At 46.9% G+C, this 24,371-nt stretch overlaps 1 protein-coding gene and 1 long non-coding RNA gene across 4 annotated transcripts; both read left to right on the forward strand.

The window, feature by feature from the left end:
* The first annotated feature begins 6,357 nt into the window (after nt 1-6,357).
* Nucleotides 6,358-8,500, forward strand: LOC310764930. The gene is made up of 3 exons (XR_014549368.1): nt 6,358-6,428; nt 7,617-7,683; nt 8,427-8,500. It is a non-coding gene; the product is annotated as an uncharacterized lncRNA (long non-coding RNA).
* A 1,098-nt stretch (nt 8,501-9,598) lies between these two features.
* Nucleotides 9,599-23,857, forward strand: LOC310764753 (uncharacterized protein). 3 transcript variants are annotated; one of them, XM_083619224.1, is made up of 8 exons: nt 9,599-10,057; nt 11,133-11,189; nt 12,069-12,215; nt 12,326-12,393; nt 13,716-13,743; nt 16,071-16,155; nt 16,671-16,750; nt 22,407-22,651. In XM_083619224.1, exons 1-8 carry the CDS (start codon nt 9,944-9,946, stop codon nt 22,437-22,439), a joined length of 612 nt encoding a protein of 203 aa, XP_083475350.1. In that variant the 5' UTR covers nt 9,599-9,943; the 3' UTR covers nt 22,440-22,651. The 3 variants fall into 3 exon arrangements, 2 of the variants coding, with proteins under 2 accessions (XP_083475350.1, XP_083475351.1); XR_014549207.1 differs by lacking the exon at nt 9,599-10,057 and adding an exon at nt 23,086-23,857 and having other exon boundaries at nt 10,808-11,189; nt 22,407-22,990; XM_083619225.1 differs by lacking the exon at nt 11,133-11,189.
* The last annotated feature ends 514 nt before the right edge of the window (nt 23,858-24,371 follow it).

Below are 24,371 nucleotides of genomic sequence, written 5' to 3' on the forward strand. Positions count from 1 at the left end.
TCCAAAACAGTCCACTCTGCTGTGTTGAGAAATTCCTCCTCTCGCCCAGTAGCTCCCAGTGCCCCAGTGCCCCTTCCAGCAAGGCAACCAGCTTGCACTTGCTGCAGGTGCAGTTTTGCACATTCTCAGGCAGGAAGATAAACATGGCACAGGTGTTGCAAGTCACCGCAGCAGCTCCCTCGCCATCCATGTCTCTTGGTCCTACATACACTGTGAGAAAGCATCCTGGGCCACCCCTCTAAATGCCCTTGCAACCCCCCACCTCCACTATTTCCAAGTCACAAGCTCCCAGAAGCTGCAGTCAGCTAAGCAGAGCTGCTGCTGGCTGCTAACTCCTCCCTTAGCTCCCTTTCTCGTTCATCCTGGCTTTCTCCCTGCAGGAGCTCATCCTCTAGCAGAGCTCACGGCTATGCGCACAGTCAAACTCACAGTTATAATGGACTTGCATTTCTTTCAGAGCTTGCAAAGTGCCTGGTCGAGTCCAACCTGGGAGAAGAACTAACCCATTTGATTTCAGCCCGCAACCCAAAGCCACGGCACGGCGCTGGAAGGTTCTTCTTCGGATACTTAGAAAATCTATCACCCAGGTAGGGTCTGTACTGGCGTGGAGAACGGTTGGCACAGCTGAGGGCAGAGCTTTTCATGGGAGCACCAGATATGAGCAGCTAAACCCTGGTTGGATTGACAGGGATCTAAAAAAATGCTAAGAAAAAAAGGTCACATAGGTCTCAATGTACTGCTGTAAAGCGCCCCCGGTGTCACATTTTTTACGTTATAATTGACCTGTGTAGCTGAGTCCCCACTTTGGAATGGGAACTCTGTAAGCGAACAACAATATTCCTCGGTCCTGTATACAATACCTGAAGGAGCGTCTTCACCCCCATTGTTTAGCCTGGACACTGAGATCCAGCGCCAAGGGCCTTTTGGCGGTTCCCTCCCTGCGAGAAGTGAGGTTACAGGGAACCAGGCACAGGGCCTTCTCGGTAGTGGCGCCCGCTCTGTGGAACACCCTCCCATCAGATGTCAAGGAAAAAAGCAGCTATCCTATTTTTAAAAGACACCTGAAGGCAGCCCTGTTTAGGGAAGTTTTTAATATTTAATGCTGTATTGTTTTTAACACTCGATTGGGAGCTGCCCAGAGTGGCTGGGTAAACTCAGCCAGATGGGCAGGGTATAAATAATAATAATAATAGTTGTTGTTGTTGTGGTGGTGGTGGTTGTTTTGCTACCCGCCATCCCAATCTCCAAGCAGTGAGAGACCCTGGGGCTTGCAGGCTCTTACCCAGGTCCTGTTTCCTTGGGACAAAGGTCAGCAGACTGCGGTGTCTTTAGGATTATTGGGTCTTATTTACACATATATACAACCTGAGCATAGGAGGGAGGGGTTCATAGCACTGACACCCCAACAAATCTTACTTTTCCATTAGTCATAGCTTTGGATCCAGCACAGAGCAAGCTGGTCTCTGTGTCTCCAGCTTCCAGCCTGCTTCCTGCTCAGCTCACACCCCAAAATCCTTCTCCTACCTAGCAGCTAGGTGAGTGTGGGGAATGCCCACATATTAGCCTGGAGAGCCCCATCACTTAGCAGCAGCTCTTGCAGCTTGGCTCATTCTTTTGGGATGTTCATGAGGCCCAGGTAAGGCCATTGTCTTACACAGAAAATTGCCTGACCCGTTCAGCAACAGAGTCCTCTATTAGATTCTAAGTCTCACTGGGTCCAGGACTCCAAGAATTGGAAGAAGCAGTGGGGAGGAGGGGAGGGCTAGGTTGAATTTGGGAAATAAAATAATATATGGGACAGCAAAGAATATAATAGATTATTATAGAACAGTAATATATTGTAACCAGAATAGAAGTTCAAAAGGGGAAGTAAATGTATTTTTAGTATTTTCATTATTGTAATAGTTATTATTATTTCTTATTGGTAGAAGGCAATGTTAACTTAGACTTCTTCGTTTTGCTGGCTGTATGGTAATTTTCTTAAGTCAATAATAATAATAAAACAGAATTGGAAGAACTCAGGGCACCATCCAGACAGAGCCCCAAACCTACAACAATATTTTATGTGGCTCCCATTCAGTTTAATAGGCCTTCTCCAAGAAAATGTCCCAGTGGATCGCGCTTTTATGCTTGGGGCATAAGGAAGGTAAAACCCGAAGTTTCAGGCACCTTCCCACTTGGTGCTCCTCCCATAGACTGGGCCCCTATCTGAATTTGTTCTCTTTGCAGGCTGAAGGTGGAGACCCCGTATCTCCCAGCTGTCGAAATAGCCATGCGATCCAATGATTCCTTCAACATCCATCTCAGTGTGCAATTCGGGATCTACTTTGAATAGTGAGTTCCTTGTTAGCATCTTCATTTTGGGGAAAAGCCTAGAGGAACAAGAGTATAGAAACTCTCTGTAAGTCTGTGGAATTTGGGAGAAGGAGGTACCCAACAATCTTTTCCTTAAGGATGCAAGATTCCATCCTCTCAGCTCAAAGGGGCTCCAAACAGTCTGAGCAACTTTAAATGCCTTGCCATTGATCTCTGCAAACTAATCTAGGAACCTTTGTTTGCTGAAGACTGAGGCAGAAATATTCCAAATTAATGTGTAAGTGTAGGGACACTCATTTCTAGCTCCCACCCCCTCACGCCCAGTATGTTTGTAATTTAGGCTGATATTACCTACATTGTGCTACTTCACCAGTGATAAGCCCAGCTGGTGTCTTATGCAAAATGATTAATACAAGGTTGTCTTTTGGTTTATAGTAATGTTCTACTGGAATTTGATTTGAACATACAAAAAAGTTTTTAAAATCACTAAATTAGAAAAATAATAATCAAGCATTCTCCCCTTTTGTAAGATTTTTGTCTTGAATATATATATATATATATATATATATATATATATATATATATCACCTATGCTTTACTGGGTTGCTTATCTTGCCCAGACCTTAGAGACAGTGGCTTCTCCATCTTATATTATTTCTCCTAATGAACTAAGTGCAATAAATGAGAAATCTAATATATAAAAAGCAAGTGAGATTTTGTGCCATTTGGATGGAAAGCTCCAAAGCTGCAGACTAAAATCAATGGAAAACCAAGACAAGCATGATGTTGTGCTTTTACTTCTGTTGGGAGCCACCCAGAGTGGCTGGGGAAACCCAGCCAGATGGGTGGGGTATAAATTATTATTATTATTATTATTATTATTATTATTATTAATCAAGTAATGAGTGGAACATTATCGCCAGCTTCAAGGAAAGGCTGTCTTTTGGCCCAGATTCTTGGGAGTGCTGGGCTTGGGTTGGGAAAGTTCAAATCCCTAATTGGCCCTGAAGTTCAAGATGATGGACAGCCATCCATCAGGGATTCCTTAGCTGTCCTTCCTGCATTGCAGTGTTCGATCACAGGACCCTTGGGTTTCCTTCTATGATTCCTACATTTTGTCTATCGGGCAACGCTCACCAGGCTTCTGCGAGGCTAAAACTACCAGGTGCGTAGCCTGGGAGTCATTTTGGACTCACAGCTGTCCATGGAGGCACAGGTCAATTCTGTGTCCAGGGCAGCTGTCTACCAGCTCCATCTGGTACGTAGGCTGAGACCCTATCTGCCTGCGGACTGTCTCGCCAGAGTGGTGCATGCTCTGGTTATCTCCCGCTTGGACTACTGCAATGCACTCTACGTGGGGCTACCTTTGAAGGTGACTCGGAAACTACAACTAATCCAGAATGCGGCAGCTAGACTGGTGACTGGGGGCGGCCGCCGAGACCATATAACACCGGTCTTGAAAGACCTACATTGGCTCCCAGTACGTTTCCGAGCACAATTCAAAGTGTTGGTGCTGACCTTTAAAGCCCTAAACGGCCTCGGTCCAGTATACCTGAAGGAGCGTCTCCACCCCCATCATTCTACCCGGACGCTGAGGTCCAGCGCCGAGGGCCTTCTGGCGGTTCCCTCATTGCGAGAAGCAAAGCTACAGGGAACCAGGCAGAGGGCCTTCTCGGTAGTGGCGCCCGCCCTGTGGAACGCCCTTCCAGCAGATGTCAAAGCGATAAACAACTACCTGACATTCAGAAGACATCTTAAGGCAGCCCTGTTCAGGGAAGTTTTTAACGTGTGATATTTTATTGTATTTTTGGTTTTTATGGAAGCCGCCCAGAGTGGCTGGGGAGGCCCAGCCAGATGGGCGGGGTATAAATAATAAATTATTATTATTATTTATTATTATTATTATCACTCTGAGTCTCCAAGTTGCAATAAAATATTTCTTTCCTTTTCCCCGGATGCCTTCAGCAAAGACGTTGAGATTCAAGTGACAAAGAACTTCTCCGCTGTTGCTAATGGAAGCAGTGATGGATTCCGCCTCCAGAGCTGCCACTCCTGTGCTGGGATATCGCACATCAAAACCTGGTACAAGTAAATATCCATTTGAGAGCATGGTCCAGCTCCTGGGGCAGGGAAAGGAGGGAGACAGACATATTGGTCATTTGGGACTCAGCATGGCAGGTAAAGGCACGAAACAGGAGTCCTCTCCAGGTATTTCGCTGAAGGGTTAGTCAAGGCAGCTTGAATCTGCACTCTGCTGAGGTTTTCCTGGGTATGGCATAGCCCTGCTAGTAAATCCTACCCAATTTCCCATGGGAAACGGAGGGCCATTGCAACCAGTTCAACCAGCGCCGGATATACATATAAGCTAAACAAGCTATAGCTTGGGACGCAGGTGGTGCTGTGGGTTAAACCACAGAGCCTAGGACTTGCTGATCAGGAGGTCAGCGGTTCGAATCCCCGTGATGGGGTGAGCTCCCGTTGCTCGGTCCCTGCTCCTGCCAACCTAGCAGTTCGAAAGCACGTCAAAGTGCAAGTAGATAAATAGGAACCGCTCCAGCGGGAAAGTAAACGGCGTTTCCGTGCGCTGCTCTGGTTCACCAGAAGCGGCTTAGTCATGCTGGCCACATGACCCGGAAGCTGTACGCCGGCTCCCTCGGCCTTTAGAGCAAGATGAGCGCCACAACCCCAGAGTCGGCCACAACTAGACCTAATAGTCAGGGGTATCTTTACCTTTAAACAAGCTATAGCTTAGGGCCCCACGCTCTCGGGGCCCCCCAAAAAATAAAGGGAAAAAAACCTGGATGTACATTTCAAAAATATAAGATAGAAAACAAATAAAACCTACATATAGCAACAGTGTTTTGTGTTGTGTCGGCTCCTATAATGTAAGTAATGGGCCCCGCCTGCTAGCCTGCTCCCTAAAAACAGTGACAATTTGTTGTTGGCAAAGGACAGCTGGACATATAAAGAGCCCCATTACCTTCAGTGGCTTAGGGCCTCATCAAACCTAAATCCAGCCCTGAGTTCAACCATAATGATTGGATGCAGAATGACTCCCACTGCTGGAACCCCTAAATATTTGCGAATACTTGGTGCCACTGAGAATAATATCTAGAATAACAGAATTGTATAATTGCAGAGTCACAAACCCACCTTATGCTTTTAAGCTGCAGCCTCAGACCCATCCTTGTTGTTGTTGAGTCGTTTAGTCGTGTCCGCCTCTTTGTGACCCCCTGGACCAGAGCACGCCAGGCACTCCTGTCTTCCACTGCCTCCCACAGTTTGGTCAAACTCATGTTCATAGCTTCGAGAACACTGTCCCACCATCTCATCCTCTGTCGTCCCCTTCTCCTTGTGCCCTCCATCTTTCCCAGCATCAGGGTCTTTTTCAGGGAGTCTTCTCTTCTCATGAGGTGGCCAAAGTCTTGGAGCCTCAGCTTCAGGATCTGTCCTTCCAGTGAGCACTCAGGGCTGATTTCCTTCAGAATGGAGAGGTTTGATCTTCTTGCAGTCCATGGGACTCTCAAGAGTCTTCTCCAGCACCAGAATTCAAAAGCACCTGGCAAGCCACTCCAGTATCCCTACCAAGAAAACTCCATGGACAAAGACAACAGGCCCATCCTAAGAACTCACAAAAGGCAATTTGTCGTCGTCCCCCCCCCCCAATGTCGCTCATTGCATTTCACCCTCAGACTACGTTGTTTCTCTTGAATCTTTCTCTTGGCCCTTCTGCTTGGATTAACTGGTCCTATTCATTTGATTTGCAGACAACTGCTCTATTACCATTTATTTTTATTTACATACTGCTCTATCACCGCAGGTCTCAGGGCAGTTCACAAGATAAAATCACAATATAGAAACACGAAATACACATTCAAAATACAAACAAAAGCAATAACCCAATAACCCGCTCCCAACTCATTTTTAAAAAGGCATTGGATGTTAATCAGTCAAAGACCTGGTCAAAGAGGAACTCGATCTTCTCCCAACTTCTCTCATTTTTGCTACTGCCTTTATTTCCCTTCAGAACTGTCAAAGCATTGAAGGAAGGCGTCACACCGATGGTGAAAAAGTCCCTGGATAAAAATCTAGTTCCTGTTTTGGATGCAAACGTAGGTCTTACCTAGAGTATTCTTGGGTGGGGTTGTATTTGAAGTATGGGATGCGGGTGGCGCTGTGGTCTAAACCACTGAGCCTCTTGGGCTTGCCGATCAGAAGATTGGTGGTGCAAATCCACAGAATGGGGTGAGCTCCTGTTGCTCTGTCCCAGTTTCTGCCAACCTAGCCATTCAAAAGCACACCAGTGCAAGTAGATAAATAGGTACCACTGTGGCGGGAAGGTAAACGGCATTTCTGGATTCCATCACGGTGTCCTGTTGCGCCAGAAGCAGTTTAGTCCTGCTGGCCACATGTCTTGGAAAGCTGTCTGTGGACAAACGCTGGCTCCCTCGGCCTGAAAGCGAGATGAGCGCCGCAACCCCACAGTTGCCTTTGACTGGATTTAACCGTCCAGGGGTCCTTTACCTGTATTTGAAGTATTGGCTCAGAAGATCCTCTACTGGCGCAACTCCTTGTGGCACAAGGACTGGCACACATGCGGCACAAACAGAGATGAGGAAATCTGGCAGCTCTGGTGTGAAGGAGTCTCATTGCTGTAAGCCAGAAAATAGCGTATTTCCTGACTTTACGCCAATAAAACTCAGAAACATGAGGAGTTAGGAGTCCAGCGTTGTTTCCTGCAAAGCAATAGGTTGCAGTTGGATCGTGCCGCAAAACTGCAACCCTGCCCAGTGGTCCATAGTATTTCTAAAATTTCAAACAAAGCATTTCAATTTCCACCAATCATATACATCATTACATCATTTCATGTTTAATACACATGCGCAATAAGCACTGGCAATTTCTGCCAGTGATTCCCACTGTGTTCTGTTACATTGTGTTAGTGTGCATGTTGGGGACCTGTGTTACGTGTAGCCATTTGCACCATGTAGCAACTTATGTGTAACTTTGTGATTCACATATTAGTTGCATTTCTACCCCAGTGGGTGGGCGGCGACTTGCAAAATCATCAGTTTCATAAAGTAGAAAGGCTACCATAACTTCTCTATTAGAAGCACCCTCAAAGATTTACAGGGGTACACATTATCACATTTATTGTGGCCCTTTGGGCCACTGCCACATTATGACTCGTTAGCAGGCACTAATTGCCCTGCTAATTGCAAAGACCACCCAAGACACCCCAATGGCCTGCAGCTCCTATGACAGCAGCCTCCCCTTGCTCTGTGGCATTTGTCTTGCAGGCCTGTGACCTCTTGCTATCGTCCCTTTCTGACTCCAATGGTTTCTTGCTGAGCCTCCAGGACCTGGGTGAGTCCGTTCCTTTCTCCCTCAAGACTTTTTCTTCCAAAACAGAGAAGGGTCGAGTGGTTGTTCCTCGCCTCCACCTCCCAGGCCCCATGCTAGAAGATGCAGCATTAGAAGGCTAATAAAATGAACCAGGAAGGAAGGGACGTTGGTGGCAAATGGATGGTTTGCATTTGGTTAAATGTCCAATCTGTAAAATTGAAAGTGATAAATAATTTGAAACAAAACAAAATAAACATGGGGATTCATGCTGGGGTGTTTTTCACAATGGGCATCTGCAAAAAAATCAGGGAAATCTGCCTCGTGGTTGTTTGGTTGAAGAAAAGCAAATGAAACATTATTTTTTTACCCTAATTTATCCACATTCCATTCCACTATTGTAGATTTTGGAAAAGCCATCACTGGAAAATGTATCAAAAGGGTGTGTGCTTTTATATTTATTGTTTTAGTTTCTTATTCGTTGCATTTCTATTCCTCCTTTTAATCCAAGGAGCACAAGCTGGCATGCATAGCTCTCCACCTCCTCATTTAATCCCCACAACAACCTGCAAGGTAGAACAGGTTCAGAGATGGTGACGGGCCCAAGGTCACCCAGTGAGCTTACGGCCAATGGGGATTTGAACCCGGGCCTCCCAGGTCTCCTCATGGCCAGGAGAGCTGTGTGCTCAAGGGAGACATCCTCCAGCAGTCCTGAACCCACAACAATAAAGCCCTTTCTCCTTATCTCATTTTTGCCTTTTGTGCAGTTGACTTGTCACCTGCCGGGATCCAGTATTCTCTCCAGAGCTTCCAAATACAAGACGATGTTCTCATCCTTGAGCTGGGCGTAAGTACCAAGCATTTGCCTACAGGGGATCCTGCTTTGTCCAGAAAGAGAGCAACGAGGGGACCAAGTGACTCAAAGCACTGGAAACCGTTCATGGGATTTGTTAGATTTGTGTTAGCTATTACAGCCTTTCTCAACCTGTGGGTCCCAGATGTTGTTGAACTACAACTCCCATCACCCCTAGCTAGCAAGGCCAGAGCTCAGGGATGATGGGAGTTGTAGTCCAACAACATCTGGGGACCCACAGGTTGAGAACCACTGTATTAATTAGAAGGAGGACTGTATCAGTTCAGCACCAGACAGCAATCTTCTTTATGAGACCATAGATGTAAAGATTTAGGGCGATGTCCCAGGAGTCATTTGGTATCAGAACAAGTTGTTCAAGGAAGTTCATAGAATTGTAGAGTTGGAAGGGACCCAAATGGATCTTTGCAACGTAGGTATGTGGAACCTCAAAATCATCATCACCCCACTCTGGTGGGGTAGCCTGACCTACAAATTACAGTGGTACCTCGAGTTAGGAACGCCTCAGGTTACAAACGCTTCAGGTTACAAACTCCACTAACCTGGAAGAGATACCTCGAGTTGAGAACTTTGCCCCAGGATGAGAACGGAAATCGTGTGCCGGCGGCACAGCAGCAGCAAGAGGTCCCATTAGTGAAAGCACGCCTCTAGTTAAGAACAGTTTCAGGTTAAGAACGGACCTCCGGGAACGAATTGAGTTCATAACTAGGGGTACCACTGTACATCCAATTCTGGCAGGAAAGGAAAGTTTCTCTTGAAGGAAATCAAAATTTAAAGAAGCCCTGTTCTAAGCCCCCTGGAGGAACCTGTCTACAATTTGGCAGGCTTAATCAACTCTGGACTGCATCCTATGCTGGTGGATTTCATCCACTTCTGTGGAAATGGGGGGAATTATAGATATTTTTTGGTGCAAATCCTGAGAGCATACCCTTATGGTATGCCTGCCCTGGAGGCCACCATCTCTCATAGACACCTCCTCTTCATAGCTTTGTGAAGGTCTGTCATAATGCCAACATTCAAGGTCATGCATAGTGTCATAAACAAACATGGTGCACCAACCGCCTCTGAATATCAGTTTCTGGGGATTACAAGTGTGGTTGGCTCATCTCTTGATTTGGGGCTTAAAACAGGCATCTCATTGGCCAATGTGAGAAGAAGAGGTTAGGGGGCTAGGTGGGGCTGATCCAGCAAGCTCTTCTAGTGTTCTTATGTAAGCATGGTGGCTCTAGCTGGGGCATCAACAGCGCTATAAGTAACAGGAAAAGGGCCGTTTGAAGACATAACTGGTGTTCAAGAGACGCATGAGAAACACACAACTCCTGCGGCTGCTGCTTCCAGCTCTCCGCCGGAGAAGGAGAAGCAGACGGCAGAGCAGAAGGCAGGATTGCTGACCTCTTGAAGTCTCTTCCCGCAATGCAAGATGGAGCTGTTGCGGACGTTGCCATGACGAAAAACCAGCTGGAGCAGAACTTTAACCAGCTCTTATACCCTTTTGAGCCCTTCACTGTGGACAAAGATCACAGAATGGTGAGTAGCGTTGTCTGTTGTAGCGGCATCTGGTTCCTTCCACTGCCCTTGGCCCTTTAAGGACAGGCATGTCCAACTTCCAAAAGACAGCGATCTAAAAGGTAAAGGGACCCCTGACCATTAGGTCCAGTCGTGGCCGACTCTGGGGTTGTGGTGCTCACCTCGCTTTAGTGGCCGAGGGAGCCGGCATACAGCTTCCGGGTCATGTGGCCAGCATGATTAAGTCGCTTCTGGCAAACCAGAGCAGCACATGGAAACGCCGTTTACCGTCCCGCTGGAGTGGTACCTATTTATCTACTTGCACTTTGACGTGCTTTCGAACTGCTAGGTTGGCAGGAGCAGGGACCGAGCAACGGGAGCTCACCCTGTCGCGGGGATTTGAACCGTCAACCTTCTGATCGGCAAGTCCTAGGCTCTGTGGTTTAACCCACAGCGCCACCTGCGTCCTGTGCTCCCACTTACACGCGTGCAAAAAGTGGCGCCAAAAGGGGCTTGGCGGAAGTGGGGAATCTCCATCTACTGTAAGGGATCAAGGCAGCCGTGGGCTCAAAAAGGTTGAAAATCATTGGTTTCAACAATATATCATTGGTTTCTGATCGGCAAGTCCTAGGCTCTGTGGTTTAACCCACAGCACCACCCGCGTCCCTTAGACAGCGATCTACTTCCACTATTTATAGGCAGTGATCTGGCAGTGATCTACCCATTGGATTGACCAGAGTTGTTGAACTTTGTGGGGGGGAGCAAAAATTGTTGACTGCAGACACCCCTGCTGTAGGGCAAACTGTGGGCCCATAAAGGACTTAAATACACTTTGCATCTCCTCCTCACTCATAACTGCTTGAAATGGCTTTGAATTTCTTCTAATTCTAACACTAATCCAACACATGGATGTTCTTGTTTTCAGAGGGGATTTAAATAGCAAGTTAGCTCACCAGATAATAAGGCCAAAGTGTGGCTCAGCCAAATGGAAATTAGTTTAGTTGAGGGGGACAGTCAGCAGAATGGGGAAGAATGAAAGTCCACTTCTCTTCTCTGACCTTCTCCATTGATTTCTCATTCCATGTACATCTCCCAGGGCTATTGCCTGTTGGAAAGTGTTTTGCCTGCGCTTCCAGGGCACGTTTCTTATGAGGTGAGTACATTGCATTAGTACGGCTCAGCTTTTAAACATGGTTTTCCCTTCTGAAATTTCTTTGCCTTTTTGTAAAATGATTTTTAATGAAGCTTTCTCGTATAAATGAGAAATGCATAATAAGAAACAAAAACAGGCATAAGAAATCTTGTGAACTTAGTCCCAGTACTCCCTCTTGAAGCTTCCACAAATTACAAATCAAAGCAACCAGGCAACACGAAGACAGGTAAGATGGAGAAACAGCAACCTGGAAGACCAAAGGAGGTAATTTATAAATTTTCGAGCAAAAGGTCAAAAGTGTTTAGGTATAATACCAGTCTGTAATGGACGATGAGGACCTTGGGTGCATGGGGACAACTGCTCACTGTTGTCACAAAACAGATTCAACAAATGGAAGTTGCCATCTCTGCATTAGGAAATGCGAGAACATTACAAACAACTAGCCAGAGAGCTGCTCTTCCAGTAGAGTGATTTAAATTTTCCCCATTCCTTATTAAACTTTTGGTCTTCCTGTTTTCTGGTTCTTCCAGGCATTTTAGCCACTTCAGCATACTCCATCAATTTATAACTTATCTTAAAGACCATTGTAAACAGCTAAAATCGTTAGTAGGATTGGAATACCACTTGTGGTTTAATGGTGAATTTTGGATACAGTGGAGAGATAAAAAGATCTGGATTATTATAAAAGATGCAGGAGGAAATGATTAACAGTCGGACCCACAAAAGGGAGGAGGGAAGTCCAAGAGATTCCTTGGAATCTAGTTTTTAATGTTGTATGTTGGCTATGTGGTTGTAAAATTTCAATCTGAAAAACCAAACAAATAAATTTCTAAAAAATAAATGGTGATTTATATTTCCATTTAAACTGTGTCTCTGCAGGAGCTGAACGACTACCTGGTGAACGTAACGGCTCGTGGGCCACCTAAATTCCATGGGGCCTATGGTAGTTTTTATGTGATCCATCCATTAAAGATGGAGGTGTTCAATACCAAGGAAGTGGAGGTCGCCGTTTGGACTCTGACCGATGTGAGTTCCAGTCTGGAGAGTCTTCTGGAGGAGAACATTCTTGGTCCATCAGCACCGTCTCCCTCCACTGAACGGACCTTCTCTTGTTTTCTCTCTCTCTTTCATGGCAGGCTTACTGTTTATCAGCTGATATTTTTATTACAGACAACAAGCTGAAGCTCTCGTTAACTCTAGACAGGTAACAAACACCCTGACGCCCTATTCGACGTCTTTGCCTCTTGATGTACTTGATAGAACTTCTTGCTTGCATGTGCAGGATGATAGAAGCAAAAGGTTGCATGCCGGTAGATACTGTTGTTGTTGTTGTTGTTTAATTTATATACCAATTAATTACCAGGATGGCTTCTATGTGATTTACAAGGATAAAAGCAACCAGAAAGCACACATAACTGAAGTACACACTACAACAATTCCATCAAAACAATAAAGCAAGCTAGTCAAAACAGTACAATATGCTGCTTAACATCGTCGTTTCTAAGCAGTGTGCCATGAGATTACTTCTTCTGAAACCTCTAATAAAATCAGTTAAGATAAAGACAGAAGCCCCAATTAAAATGGGGCGCTTTGCTCACGTGAGTCGAGTGGCAGAAGCCAAAGGTTACGAGGAGTTGGAGATGACGGTTTTCTTTTTTTTTTTTAAAGAATATTTATTAGATTTTCCAATTTTATATAAACACAAAAAAAGAGAAAAAGAAAAATATTAAAAACAATTCAGTTTCAATAACAGTTTTTCAATCACATATTTCTTTGACTTCCTCATACCTCCCCTTCTTGTTCTCTAGTTCACCTTATTAATTCAGCAAATCCTAATCTCTTAACATTCCTTTTAAAATAAAACCTTATTTTCCATTCAGCTTTTTTTAAAATTTAATAACATAAACCATTATAATCCCCATTATCTTTATCATAACAGCTAGTCCCCACCAAAGTTCAAACCAACATCTTTTCAAAGTTCTGGAGATGACGGTTTTCATCCATAGATGGGAATAATAATGAAGTAACAATTCAAGGTCTTGAAGGGTTGTTAGAAAAGTGGAGAGCAAGGGGGCACAGCACACGACTCTCTTCTGCAACAGAAGACTCTGGTCAGGGGCCTCAAGAGGAAGAGCCGAGGGACCCCACCGCCTCCCAGGATGGGCCACCCAAGGCACTCGCCTCACCATGCCTAGTGGTGGGAGCAGCTCTGCCCCATGTCCTGCTCTCCTATATCAGGGGCAACCAGGATATAGGGCACGTTTTGCAGGGCACAGGGCAGACTGGTGGGGTCAGATGGGCACTGGAAGATAGTTGTTGCTAAGAGTCCAAGCTCAGATTTATTTTCTGTTGCGAACCACCCTGGGATCTTCGGATGAAGGGTGGTATACAAATGTAATTAATTAATAGATATGGATTTTTGACCCTTGATGGGAAGCTTCAGATGGGGGGGGAATCACGCGCAACGCAGTTGACGGGAACCTTGTGCTAAGCCACTTCTAACAAGGGTTTCCTTTTCCCTCGCAGTGGATTTCTGGACATGGAAGGCGATAACGTAAGCTCTTTCACCTATTCTTTTTTTTTTATAATAAATTTTTATTGGTTTTACAACATATATTAACACACAAAAACTAACAATTCACAACATGACACATTAACAAACAAACATGTAAACACGTATAATTTCATAACCTTTTTTTCTTAAACCTTATTTCAACGACTTCCCCATACCTCCCTTTTCTGCATCCCTGTTTTAAACTTTTTCAGCAACCCCTAATTTCAATTACTTATGATTCAATTTCTTTGATCTTTTTTTTCTCTTACCCAATCATTTATCGCAGCAATTCTGTTTTACGTTACCCATGACATTTTAGCACTCATTAATTTTACAATAGTTCTTAAGATAAACTTTAAATTTCTTCCAATCTTCTTCCACCGTCTCTTTCCCTTGGTCACGGATTCTGCCAGTCATCTCGGCCAGTCCCATATAGTCAATCACCTTCATCTGCCACTCTTCCAGCGTGGGTAGTTCTTGTGTCTTCCAATACTTTGCTAAAAGAATTCTTGCTGCTGTTGTAGCATACATAAAGAACGTCCTATCTTTCCTTGACACCAATTGGCCTACCATGCCCAGGAGGAAGGCCTCTGGTTTCTTGTGAAAAGTACACTTAAGTACCTTCTTAATTTCATTATAAATCATTTCCCAGAAGGCCTTGATCCTTGGGCACGTCCACCAAAGGTGGTAAAAAGTACCTTCAGTTTCCTTACATTTCCAGCATTTATTATTCGGCGTATGATAAATTTTTGCAAGCTTGACTGGGGTCATGTACCACCTATAAATCATTTTCATAATGTTCTCTCTTAAGGCATTACATGCCGTGAACTTTATACCGGTAGTCCATAACTGTTCCCAGTCAGCAAACATGATGTCATGACCAATGTCTTGTGCCCATTTAATCATAGCTGATTTAACCGTCTCATCCTGTGTATTCCATTTCAACAGCAAGTTATACATTCTTGACAAATTCTTAGTATTGGGTTCCAACAGTTCTGTTTCTAGTTTTGATCTCTCCACCTGGAAGCCAATTTTCCTGTCCTGTTTGAAAACTTCATTTATCTGGTAATAATGAAGCCAGTCTCTTACTTTAGACTTCAGTTTCTCATAACTCTGCAATTTCACTTTTCCCTCCTCATATTCTATAATTTCCCAATATTTTGGCCATTTGGATTCCATATTAAGTTTTTTCACTTCCTTAGCTTCCATTGGTGACAACCACCTAGGGGTTTTGTTTTCCAACAGATCTAGCTCTTTCACCTATTCTAATACATTCTGTCGTATAGCAAGATTCTTTTCTTTAGGCCTTTTTTGCTTGACCTTCCTCACAGTACCTCATCAGAAAATCACGGCAAAGGCCATGATTGTGCTTAAAAGCTTCTAAGAGTCTTGCCCAAGACACTCAGCCAATTCATGACCAAGCAGAGATTGGAACTCAGGACTTCAGAGACTGACTTGTCTGCTCTTTCCAGCCACTGGCCCTGCTTCTGTTCAGTCTAAGGTTTTGTTAATGGGTGATGTCAGGATATGCAGTGGCTGCCAGTTACGTTCTGGGCCCAGTTCCATGGCTGCTCCTGGCCTAGCTCAAAGGAATTGAAATATACTCGGAGTCGAGTGTGGATTTAATGCTCTTTATTCAGCTCATAGTGGTGAGGAATGGAAGTTTCCCCCGAAATGTCTGCTTATATACATTATTTACACAATGGGCCCCACGTGATTGGCTAATTCCGGGATTCTCCTGTAGGCCAATCAGGTTGCGGATTCACTTCTACCTGGAGTTGGATTGGGTGGCTCCTGTGGACCAATCAGACTGCTGCATTCTGGATCCTATTGTTCTAGGACCAATCAGACTGCTGCATTCTGGATCCTATTGTTCTAGGACCAATCAGACTGCTGCATTCTGAATCCTATTGTTCTAGGACCAATCAGACTGCTGCATTTTGGATCCTATTCAACTCAGTACATAACAGGAATGTTCTCCCTAACGACAGTACATTTACTTATTTGTTAAATTGTGTGTTTATTTGTTAAATTTATATCCCTCCACTCCTTCCAAAGAGCTCAGGGTGGCAAACGCATCTGGGATAAAAACAGGTATGGCTTTGCAGGAGGGGAAGGTGACGCTCTTCCCAAGGCACCACAACTGATTAATGGGAAGGAGGGAGGTGTCAAAACGATTGTCCATCTCTGGAGCAAAGTGCCTTGAGATGGCTCTTCATGCTGACTCCGTTGAAGCCACATGGTTTATGGTGCTGTTGGACCTGGGCATGAGATGCCTCCCTTTCCATGCTGTTTCCTTGCATTGCTGATCGCATCTCTTCTTCTAGAGGGCCCAGCTCCACGGAGGTGCATACGACGCTGTGGAAATGCTGGAGAAAGTGCTGAACCAAGAGAGTCCTTTTCCAATGTTGGGTAAGAGTTGTGGGGTAGAAGCCCTAAGGGATGTGGGTGGTGCTGTGGTCTAAACCACTGAGCCTAGGGCTTGCTGCTCGGAAGGTCGGCGGTTCGAATTCCCGCGACGGGGTGAGCTCCTGTTGTTTGGTCCCTGCTCCTGCCCACCTAGCAGTTCAAAAGCACATCAAAGTGCAAGTAGATAAATAGGTACCGCTCCGGTGGGAAGGTAAACGGCGTTTCCGTGCGCTGCTCTGGTTCGCCAGAAGCGGCTTAGTCATGCTGGCCACATGACCCGGAAGCTGTCTGTGGACAAACGCCGGCTCCCTCGGCCTATAGAGTGAGATGAGCGCTGCAACCCCAGAGTCTGCGACTGGACCTAACGGTCAGGGGTACCTTAACTTTTACCTAGAAGCCCCAATGTCAAGGAGAGAGGAACGTAGTACTACCCGCCCCGCCTCAATCTGGCCTAGTGACATGAACCAGAATGCCTTCTGTTGACCCAAATTGGTGCATGTTGTGTTTGTTCTCTCCAGATTACCTGCAGCAGGAGCTCCCCTTGCCTCTGGTTCCAGACATTGGCGAAGGGATGAAGATGGAAGATACGTCCTATGATGTGAGCCTTTGGCATTTAGTCCATGGTTCAGGATGCAGGCTTTGATCGATGCAGCCCTGGAGGGTCTTAAGGGGCAGGAATAGCACTGAAGTGTCGCAGGGGACTTTCCGCAAAGTCTCAGAGTGCAGCTCCCTGCCGCAGTTCAGCAGAGCAGGTGCTCTATGTAGGAAGCTCAGATGGCAAGGCAAACAGGCGGCAAGAGATGAGTTGTTGCGCACATGTGCAGAGGGAACCCACAGCCAGGCCAACAGCACAATTCAAAGTTTTGGTGTTGACCTTTAAAGTCCTAAATGGCCTCGGCCCAGTATACCTGAAGGAGCATCTCCACCCCTGTTGTTCTGCCCAGACACTGAGGTCCAGCTCCGAGGGATTTCTGGCGGTTCCCTCACTGCAAGAAGCCAAGTTACAGGGAACCAGGCAGAGGGCCTTCTTGGTAGTAGTGCCTGCCCTGTGGAACGCCCTCCCTTGTCAAGGAGATAAACAACTACCTGACATTTAGAAGACATCTGAAGGCAGCCCTGATCAGGGAAGTTTTTAATGTGTGACATTTTAATGTATTCTTAATCTTTGTTGGAAGCTGCCCAGAGTGGCTGGGGAAACTGTAAGCTGCCACCACAGCCTTACAGTTCTGTTAGCAAGGCTTTGGGGGAGGGCATCGGTGGTGGTGACTTTCCTATTTCACCTCAGATGGCGACGCAGGGCGGGCAGTCCCTGGGGAAGGTTTAGCTAGCAAGCCTGATAGAACTGCAACTCCTGGTTGCTGCTGAAACAGGACCTGGCCCCTTCTCCTATGGAGGTCTCCAGCCTCAGCTATCCAAGGTGCCTTTGCCTTGCCCCTACAGAGGCCATTGCTTCAGGAGAATACCACCCCTGCACCCCAAATCTCCCCCTCTCCCTCATTTCAATAATAATAATAATAATAATAATAATAATAATAATAATAATAATAATAATTTATTATTTGTACCCCGCTCATCTGGCTGAGTTTCCCCAGCCATTCTGAGTGGCTTCCAACAAAGTATTAAAATACAGTAATGCATCAAACATTAAAAGCTTCCCTAAACAGGGCTGCCTTCAGATGTCTTCTAAAAGTCAGATAGCTGCTTATTTTCTTTGACATCTGGTGGGAGGGCATTCCACAGGGCGGGTGCCACCACTGTGAAGGCCCTCTGCCTGGTTCCCTGTAACCTCACTTCTCGCAGTGAGGGAACTGCCAGAAGGCCCTCAGCACTGGACCTCAGTGTCCGGGCAGAACGTTTGGAAGTCAAAGACGTCCGGGGGTCCGGCACACTTCCCTCGCGCAGCTCTGGTCTTCCCCCTGGGACCTTTGACACAGCAGAGCATAAAACACAGCGGGACAGAAGCAGGAACGTTCTTCGTGCGAAGGCAATAATTCAGGCTGAATGCAGCAGACTCTTTATCTTAAAGTCTTTATTCCTTAGCTAAACACAACAGTAATAAATCTCCTGCCTGGCGACAGAGCGGACATCTCGCTCCTTTCTCCACGGAGCTAACACGCACACAGTGTGTGTCTTTCTCTCTCTCTCTCAGAGATACTGGCCACTCCCACTTCCGTGTTCTAAACACACCTCTCGGAATGTGAAGCGTCACTCAGAACTTCTTAACCCTGTAAGTTCTGACTCTCTCAACACCCCCTCTCGCATCACATTCTGAGAGGACTTGTGAGCACACCTTTACAGACCTCTGTGTGTCCCACACCTTCCCACCTGCCTGGTGAGTCTCCTCAGAAATCTCTGGTTCGCACTGTGCGAGACCAACCCACGCATTTGTGACTTGAAACCTCTCAGGTGGAATTCCCTTTGTTGCCCGTGAAGACCGCCTGGGCACAAACTGGGGTTCTTCTCCTGACCCACTGGGGCCAGCAAGAGCGTCTTCTTCATCAGAGTCCCCCTCTGACTTGACCCGTCTGTGAGCTTTCTCCATCACTCTAACAGGAGATGAGGGCTCACTCTTGGACACTCCTTTCACAACCTGTGGAGACGCCTCCCCCTGGTCCTGATCCTGATCATCGACCAGATCATCATTACCTGGCTCTCCCTCCTGCTCAGATTCGGACAAACAATCTGAGACAATGTCATGGCTGACTTTGCGCCTTGACCTATTTCCCTGCTGCTCTTTGAACTCAGCATGCTTGCTGACCAGAAGCTTGGTCTGATCACCTTCTGGGTATGCAAATCTCCACCCCTTTGTCGCGGGTTCATACCCACAGAAGATCATTTCCTGGTACTTTGGACCACCCTCTTGCTGCAACCACTTTGGTACAGGCACCATGGCCCTGCAACCAAACGAACGGAAGAAATGCACCTGTGGCTTCTGTCCGTTGAGCAAGAAATATGGGGTGTCACCTACCACTGCATTGTAGCACCTGTTCATCGTGAAATTGGCCGTTTTCACTGCCTCCCCCCAGAAACTGTGAGGCAAACCAGAGTCATCGAGTAGAATCTCTGATGCTTGAACCAGAGCCTTACTCCTCAGCTCTGCCACGCCACTCTTCTGAGGCGAAGTCACCTTGTGACGTATCCCCCTCTGGCGAAAGAAACTCTTTAGAGCAGACCCAGTGACCTCAAAACCACGGTCAAACTGGAAACCTTGCACCTTGGTGGAGAACCTCTGTTCCACCTCTGCAACCCAATCTTTGATCAGTTGCGCTGCTTCCTCCTGCGTTTTCAGAGAAAAAGCCCAGGAGTTCCTAGTAAAATCATCGCTCAAAATCAGCAGATGCCTGGCTTTGCCCAGACTTGGCTGAGGCATAGGCCCAAACAGGTCTGCGTGCACAAGCTCAAAAGGCTTTGTGGTTACTCTCTCCATCCTGGGATGATTAAATCCCTTGTTCCTGGCTTTTCTGCAAGCCTTGCAATTCAAAGGTTTACCACATTCTTTTACCTTGCAACCTTTGGTGCACTCTGATAACATCTGGACGTCCTCACAGGACCCATGTGACATCCTTTTGTGCCACACGCAAGCACATGAAACATGAGTGTTCCCCCCTCCCTTCTCCTCCAGTGGAGTTTCCAGAACAAAGAGGTTGTTCTGATTTTTCTCAACACGTACCAGTTGCTTTCCACCTCTGGAAATTGTGCAAACATTTTTTTCAAAACTCACAGAATATCCCTCCTGTAAAAGGCAAGGTACAGATAACAGGCAATGTTTTATCTCAGGGAGAACATAAACCTTCAATTCAGCCTGCAAGAAAGAGACAAACATGTTAGAAACATGGGTTATACGTCCCTGTGAACCTGTAGCAAATCTAACTGTTTTCTCAGTTGAAACAGCCTTGCAGTTCCACATTTGTCCATCAGGTGGCGCTGTGACCAGATGGGCATTCGCAGCCGAGTCAACAACCCAACGTAGGACTCTCCCCCCTCTGGAGTTGTCCTTCTTTGTTGCCTTAGCAACTGACTTCCTGCTGCCCCCGACCTTGGCGCTCTCGTTGCAGGTGTTGTTGTTGTCCAAAACCGCCATAGAGGCAGACAGCTGATAAACGTTTTCCTCCCCTTCTGGAGCGCGTACCTTTTGCGGTTTCCCACGCCTGCTCCCTCTGTTGCCATGGAAACCCGGCTGGTTCCCATGGGAAGCAACCTTGGAAACATCCTGCCCTGGCTCCTTTGCTCTCTGTGGGCAGCTGCGACACAAGTGGTCCGGGGAGTTACAAACAAAGCAGCGGCGAACGGAAAAAGCCTGAACAGAGCACTCCGCTGGTCTGGCCCCTCTGCAACTGGAGGAGCCGCCCGAGCCAGCCTTGCCCTCCCTGATACGCCGTTCTTCTTCATCCCCCAGACGGCCGGTCACATATTCCAGCGTCAGCTGTTGCGGATCCATTGACTCCAGAGTTAGACACAAATTGTCATAACTCTTGTCCAGAGAGCTGAGCAAGATATAAACTTTCAGCTCCTCTGAGAAGTTCACCTGCAGCAATCTCAGCTGGTTGAACACAGAAAGCATCTCAGTTACATGCTTCCTGATGCTGACCCCAGGACGCAGCTTCATCTCAAACAAGCGCCTGGTGGTGTGTATCTTTGCCCCAGCTGTTGTTCTGTGATGCACTCTCTCCAGTGCTTGGTAGGCCTCCTGCGCAGTCTCAAGCCCCTCAACCAATGGCAGTTGCGAACCCTCCAGGCTGAGCACTATAGCTCCCAGGGCCTTCTGGTTCTTTCTGCGCGAGGCATGAGCTTCTGCGACTTCCGCTGCCGTTGCTCCGGCTCCTGGCTGGGGCAATGGGGCCTGTTGCACCGCCTCCCACAGACCCTTGGCTTGTAGCCAGGCCTTTAGCTTCCTACTCCACTCTTCCCAGTTCTTGCCGTCCAGCCTCTCAAAAGGGACGGAGTACGATTCATGGCTGTCTGCCATCTCTCCCCCGGGGCCCGGCCTACTTACAGGTAGCAGCAGCGCCTCCCGGTCCGGCAGATCTCAGCTCCTCCCAGCAAACTCCTGGCTGGCTCCAGCTACTCCTTAGCTGGCCTTTGGCTGCTGGCCTCTCACACGCACGAACGTTGCTTATCTTTATTGCTGATCTCCATAACCTTTGGAAGTCAAAGACGTCCGGGGGTCCGGCACACTTCCCTCGCGCAGCTCTGGTCTTCCCCCTGGGACCTTTGACACAGCAGAGCATAAAACACAGCGGGACAGAAGCAGGAACGTTCTTCGTGCGAAGGCAATAATTCAGGCTGAATGCAGCAGACTCTTTATCTTAAAGTCTTTATTCCTTAGCTAAACACAACAGTAATAAATCTCCTGCCTGGCGACAGAGCGGACATCTCGCTCCTTTCTCCACGGAGCTAACACGCACACAGTGTGTGTCTTTCTCTCTCTCTCTCAGAGATACTGGCCACTCCCACTTCCGTGTTCTAAACACACCTCTCGGAATGTGAAGCGTCACTCAGAACTTCTTAACCCTGTAAGTTCTGATTCTCTCAACAGAACGATGGGGGTGGAGACGCTCCTTCAGGTATACTGGACCGAGATCTTGCTGGAAGTCATCTCCATGCAACCCTGCCCCGTGGGACTCTGCTGCCTGAGGCAGCTGCTTCCATCTGCCTCATGGGCAGCCCGGCCCTGAGCTTCACTGAGCTGAGTGTCTTCATTTAAAGGTGCCCAGTCTGCTTTAACAAGCGTCAACTCCGGTGGAGTCACAGAGACTGTGGTTTCCCTAGGACAGGGGACTCTTCTCAGCCAGCAAACCACAAACCCTTGTCTCTAACTTTCTGGGAAGGGGGGTTGCACATACCATTGGTTGGGGGGGCAGAACCAGAAGGTCTAGGCATGGTTGTGACACTTAACTTTATACGATCAGCTAGTTTGCAGTCATGCAGAAGTCCAGAGGTTTGTACATGCCTTCCCCCTCTAACCAGGCCAGTGTGAGGCATGGCCAGGATTCAAGAGCACCCTCTAGCTCAGAGAAAAGGCCTCAGGAGGGCATGAAGGAGGGTAAGGGAAGGCTGTGGAGGCAGCAGGGAAAAGGAGGGGATCTTATCAGGGTCCTGTGGCTCCAGGAGACAGGGGGCAGAGGGTGGGAGCCCGCTGGGAAGGGCTCAAAAAGCAGAGTTGGAGGAGAGAAATCTTTGGCATTGGGTGGAAAAAATCACACTCCGGGAGTCGGATGGGCACATTTTGAACTCTTTCCTTTTCTTCACTATAGGAATTCCTCTTGGTTTCTATAATCACAAAGTAAAGATGTCCTCTGGGGTCCTGCTTGAAAACCAAGAAGCCAGAATCGTCTCTCACCACTTCCGTTCCATTTGGGGCCATTTCCTTCAGTAGCACCAACCAGCAGCAGGAAATGGTTCTGCCTCCAAATTTGGAAAGCCTAGGATCTCTATAGCAAAGGCCTCTCTTAGGATTTAAATTGCTTAAAAGGTCTGTGTTGGGGCAAGAGGCAACGGGCAGTGCCCACGCATGGGACTCCTTTGCAAGGTGGGAGCCACACACGGGGTCCTGAATGCTCCTCTTGGTGAAGCAGCACCCATCGATTTAACTGGAGATTCCTTGAAAGTGCTTTCAAGTGGTCAGTGCCCAACGGGGAGGAAGTCGTATTTCCCATTGTATCAATCCCTCTTAATGGATGAAATGAGCATGGAGGTTTCCAGATCTACTATTCCTCCAATACGCCAACCGCCACTTAGCAGGTGCTTGCCCAGCGTTATAAGAATTAAAGGTCTCAAATATATAAATTAAATGTTCATAAATTTACAAGGCAAACACATACATAAGTATGTAAACCATGTGTCTGAAATATAGCTGTCAACTTTTCCCTTTTCTTGCGAGGAATCCTATTCGGAATAAGGGAATTTCCCTTTCAAAAAGGGAAAGATTAACAGCTATGGTCTGAAATGGTACAGGAGAACAATCCTGAAACCATTTTGACTCTCCCAAATTGACCTCAAATCTCTCTCTGCAAGGAGGAAGGAAATGGGAGAGCCTCTCCATTGTCTTTTGCTTACCTGTCTTTAGGGTGTCTTTGTGGATGAATAAGGTGAGCCTGTGACCTGGATTCAGGAATGAAAGTATTTACCATCACAAAAGAATGGCTGGGCTGCCCAGGTAAAGCAATCAGTGACCATTGTCAGGTATCCTGGCAGACAGGATTTCTGTTGTAGACCGCCTCCTTCTGTGATGTATGCATGATGTTTTGGGAGTGGTCTTGAGCTACAGGGTGGGCAATTTCAAAAGTCTATAGTCTGCACACCATTGTTCTGGGTTCTTCCTCCCTCCTGCGTGTGGTGAGTGAGGACCCTGTTGCAACAGTTTAATAAAGATCAGGCTTACTAGCTGCTTTGCTTCACAGTATTCTCTGGTTGGCCTCTGTTATTTTCTCCTACTGATAGGGAACCTACTTAAGGACTCTATATGGGCTATTGGGTACCCCAATAAGGGAAAAGGAGCAGGTTTTGTTTACAACACCAGCAAAATATATTGTCTACTGCTACTGCTATTGTCTCACCTCTCTTTCATCTTCTTCTTCTTCTGTGATTATGAAGGGCACAGCAACAATTAACAATCATCTGTTACCTCTAACATCAGCTTTGCTACTACATGAAGGTTTACATCAAGGAAGCCCTCTGCATTAATAAACACTTTGCTTCTCCTGCATTTGTATGGTTGTATCTTCCCATTTTTGTATCTTTCCCAGTAGTGATGTATGGAAGTGAGAGCTGGATCATAAAGAAGGCTGATGGCCGAAGAATGGATGCTTTTGAATTCTTGGTGCTGGAGGAGACTCTTGAGAGTCCCATGGACTGCAAGAAGATCAAACCTCTCCATTCTGAAGGAAATCAGCCCTGAGTGCTCACTGGAAGGACAGATCCTGAAGCTGAGGCTCCATAAAGCACCAGGTTTAGGTGCTTGGGAGTTTAGTACTTATCTGGCAGGCATTTGGGTCTCCCTCTCTACCAGAATACTAATTTGGGAAGTAATGGGAAGATTGTTGTTGTTTAGTCGTTTAGTCGTGTCCGACTCTTCGTGACGCCCTGGACCAGAGCACGCCAGGCACTCCTGTCTTCCACTGCCTCCCGCAGTTTGGTCAAACTCATGCTGGTAGCTTCCAGAACACTGTCCCACCATCTCCTCCTCTGTCGTCCCCTTCTCCTTGTGCCCTCCACCTTTC

This window comes from Podarcis filfolensis, assembly GCF_964270895.1.
Source record: "Podarcis filfolensis genome assembly, chromosome: 6".
Taxonomy (NCBI): domain Eukaryota; kingdom Metazoa; phylum Chordata; class Lepidosauria; order Squamata; family Lacertidae; genus Podarcis; species Podarcis filfolensis.

Coding starts and splice junctions, on each gene's coding strand:
- LOC310764753 (XM_083619224.1), top strand. CDS start 9,944: ATGCAAGATGGAGCTGTTGCGGACGTTGCCATGACGAAAAACCAGCTG. Junction 13,744..16,070: donor TGGACATGGAAGGCGATAAC/GTAAGCTCTTTC, acceptor CTCTTCTTCTAG/AGGGCCCAGCTCCACGGAGG. Junction 16,156..16,670: donor GAGTCCTTTTCCAATGTTGG/GTAAGAGTTGTG, acceptor TGTTCTCTCCAG/ATTACCTGCAGCAGGAGCTC.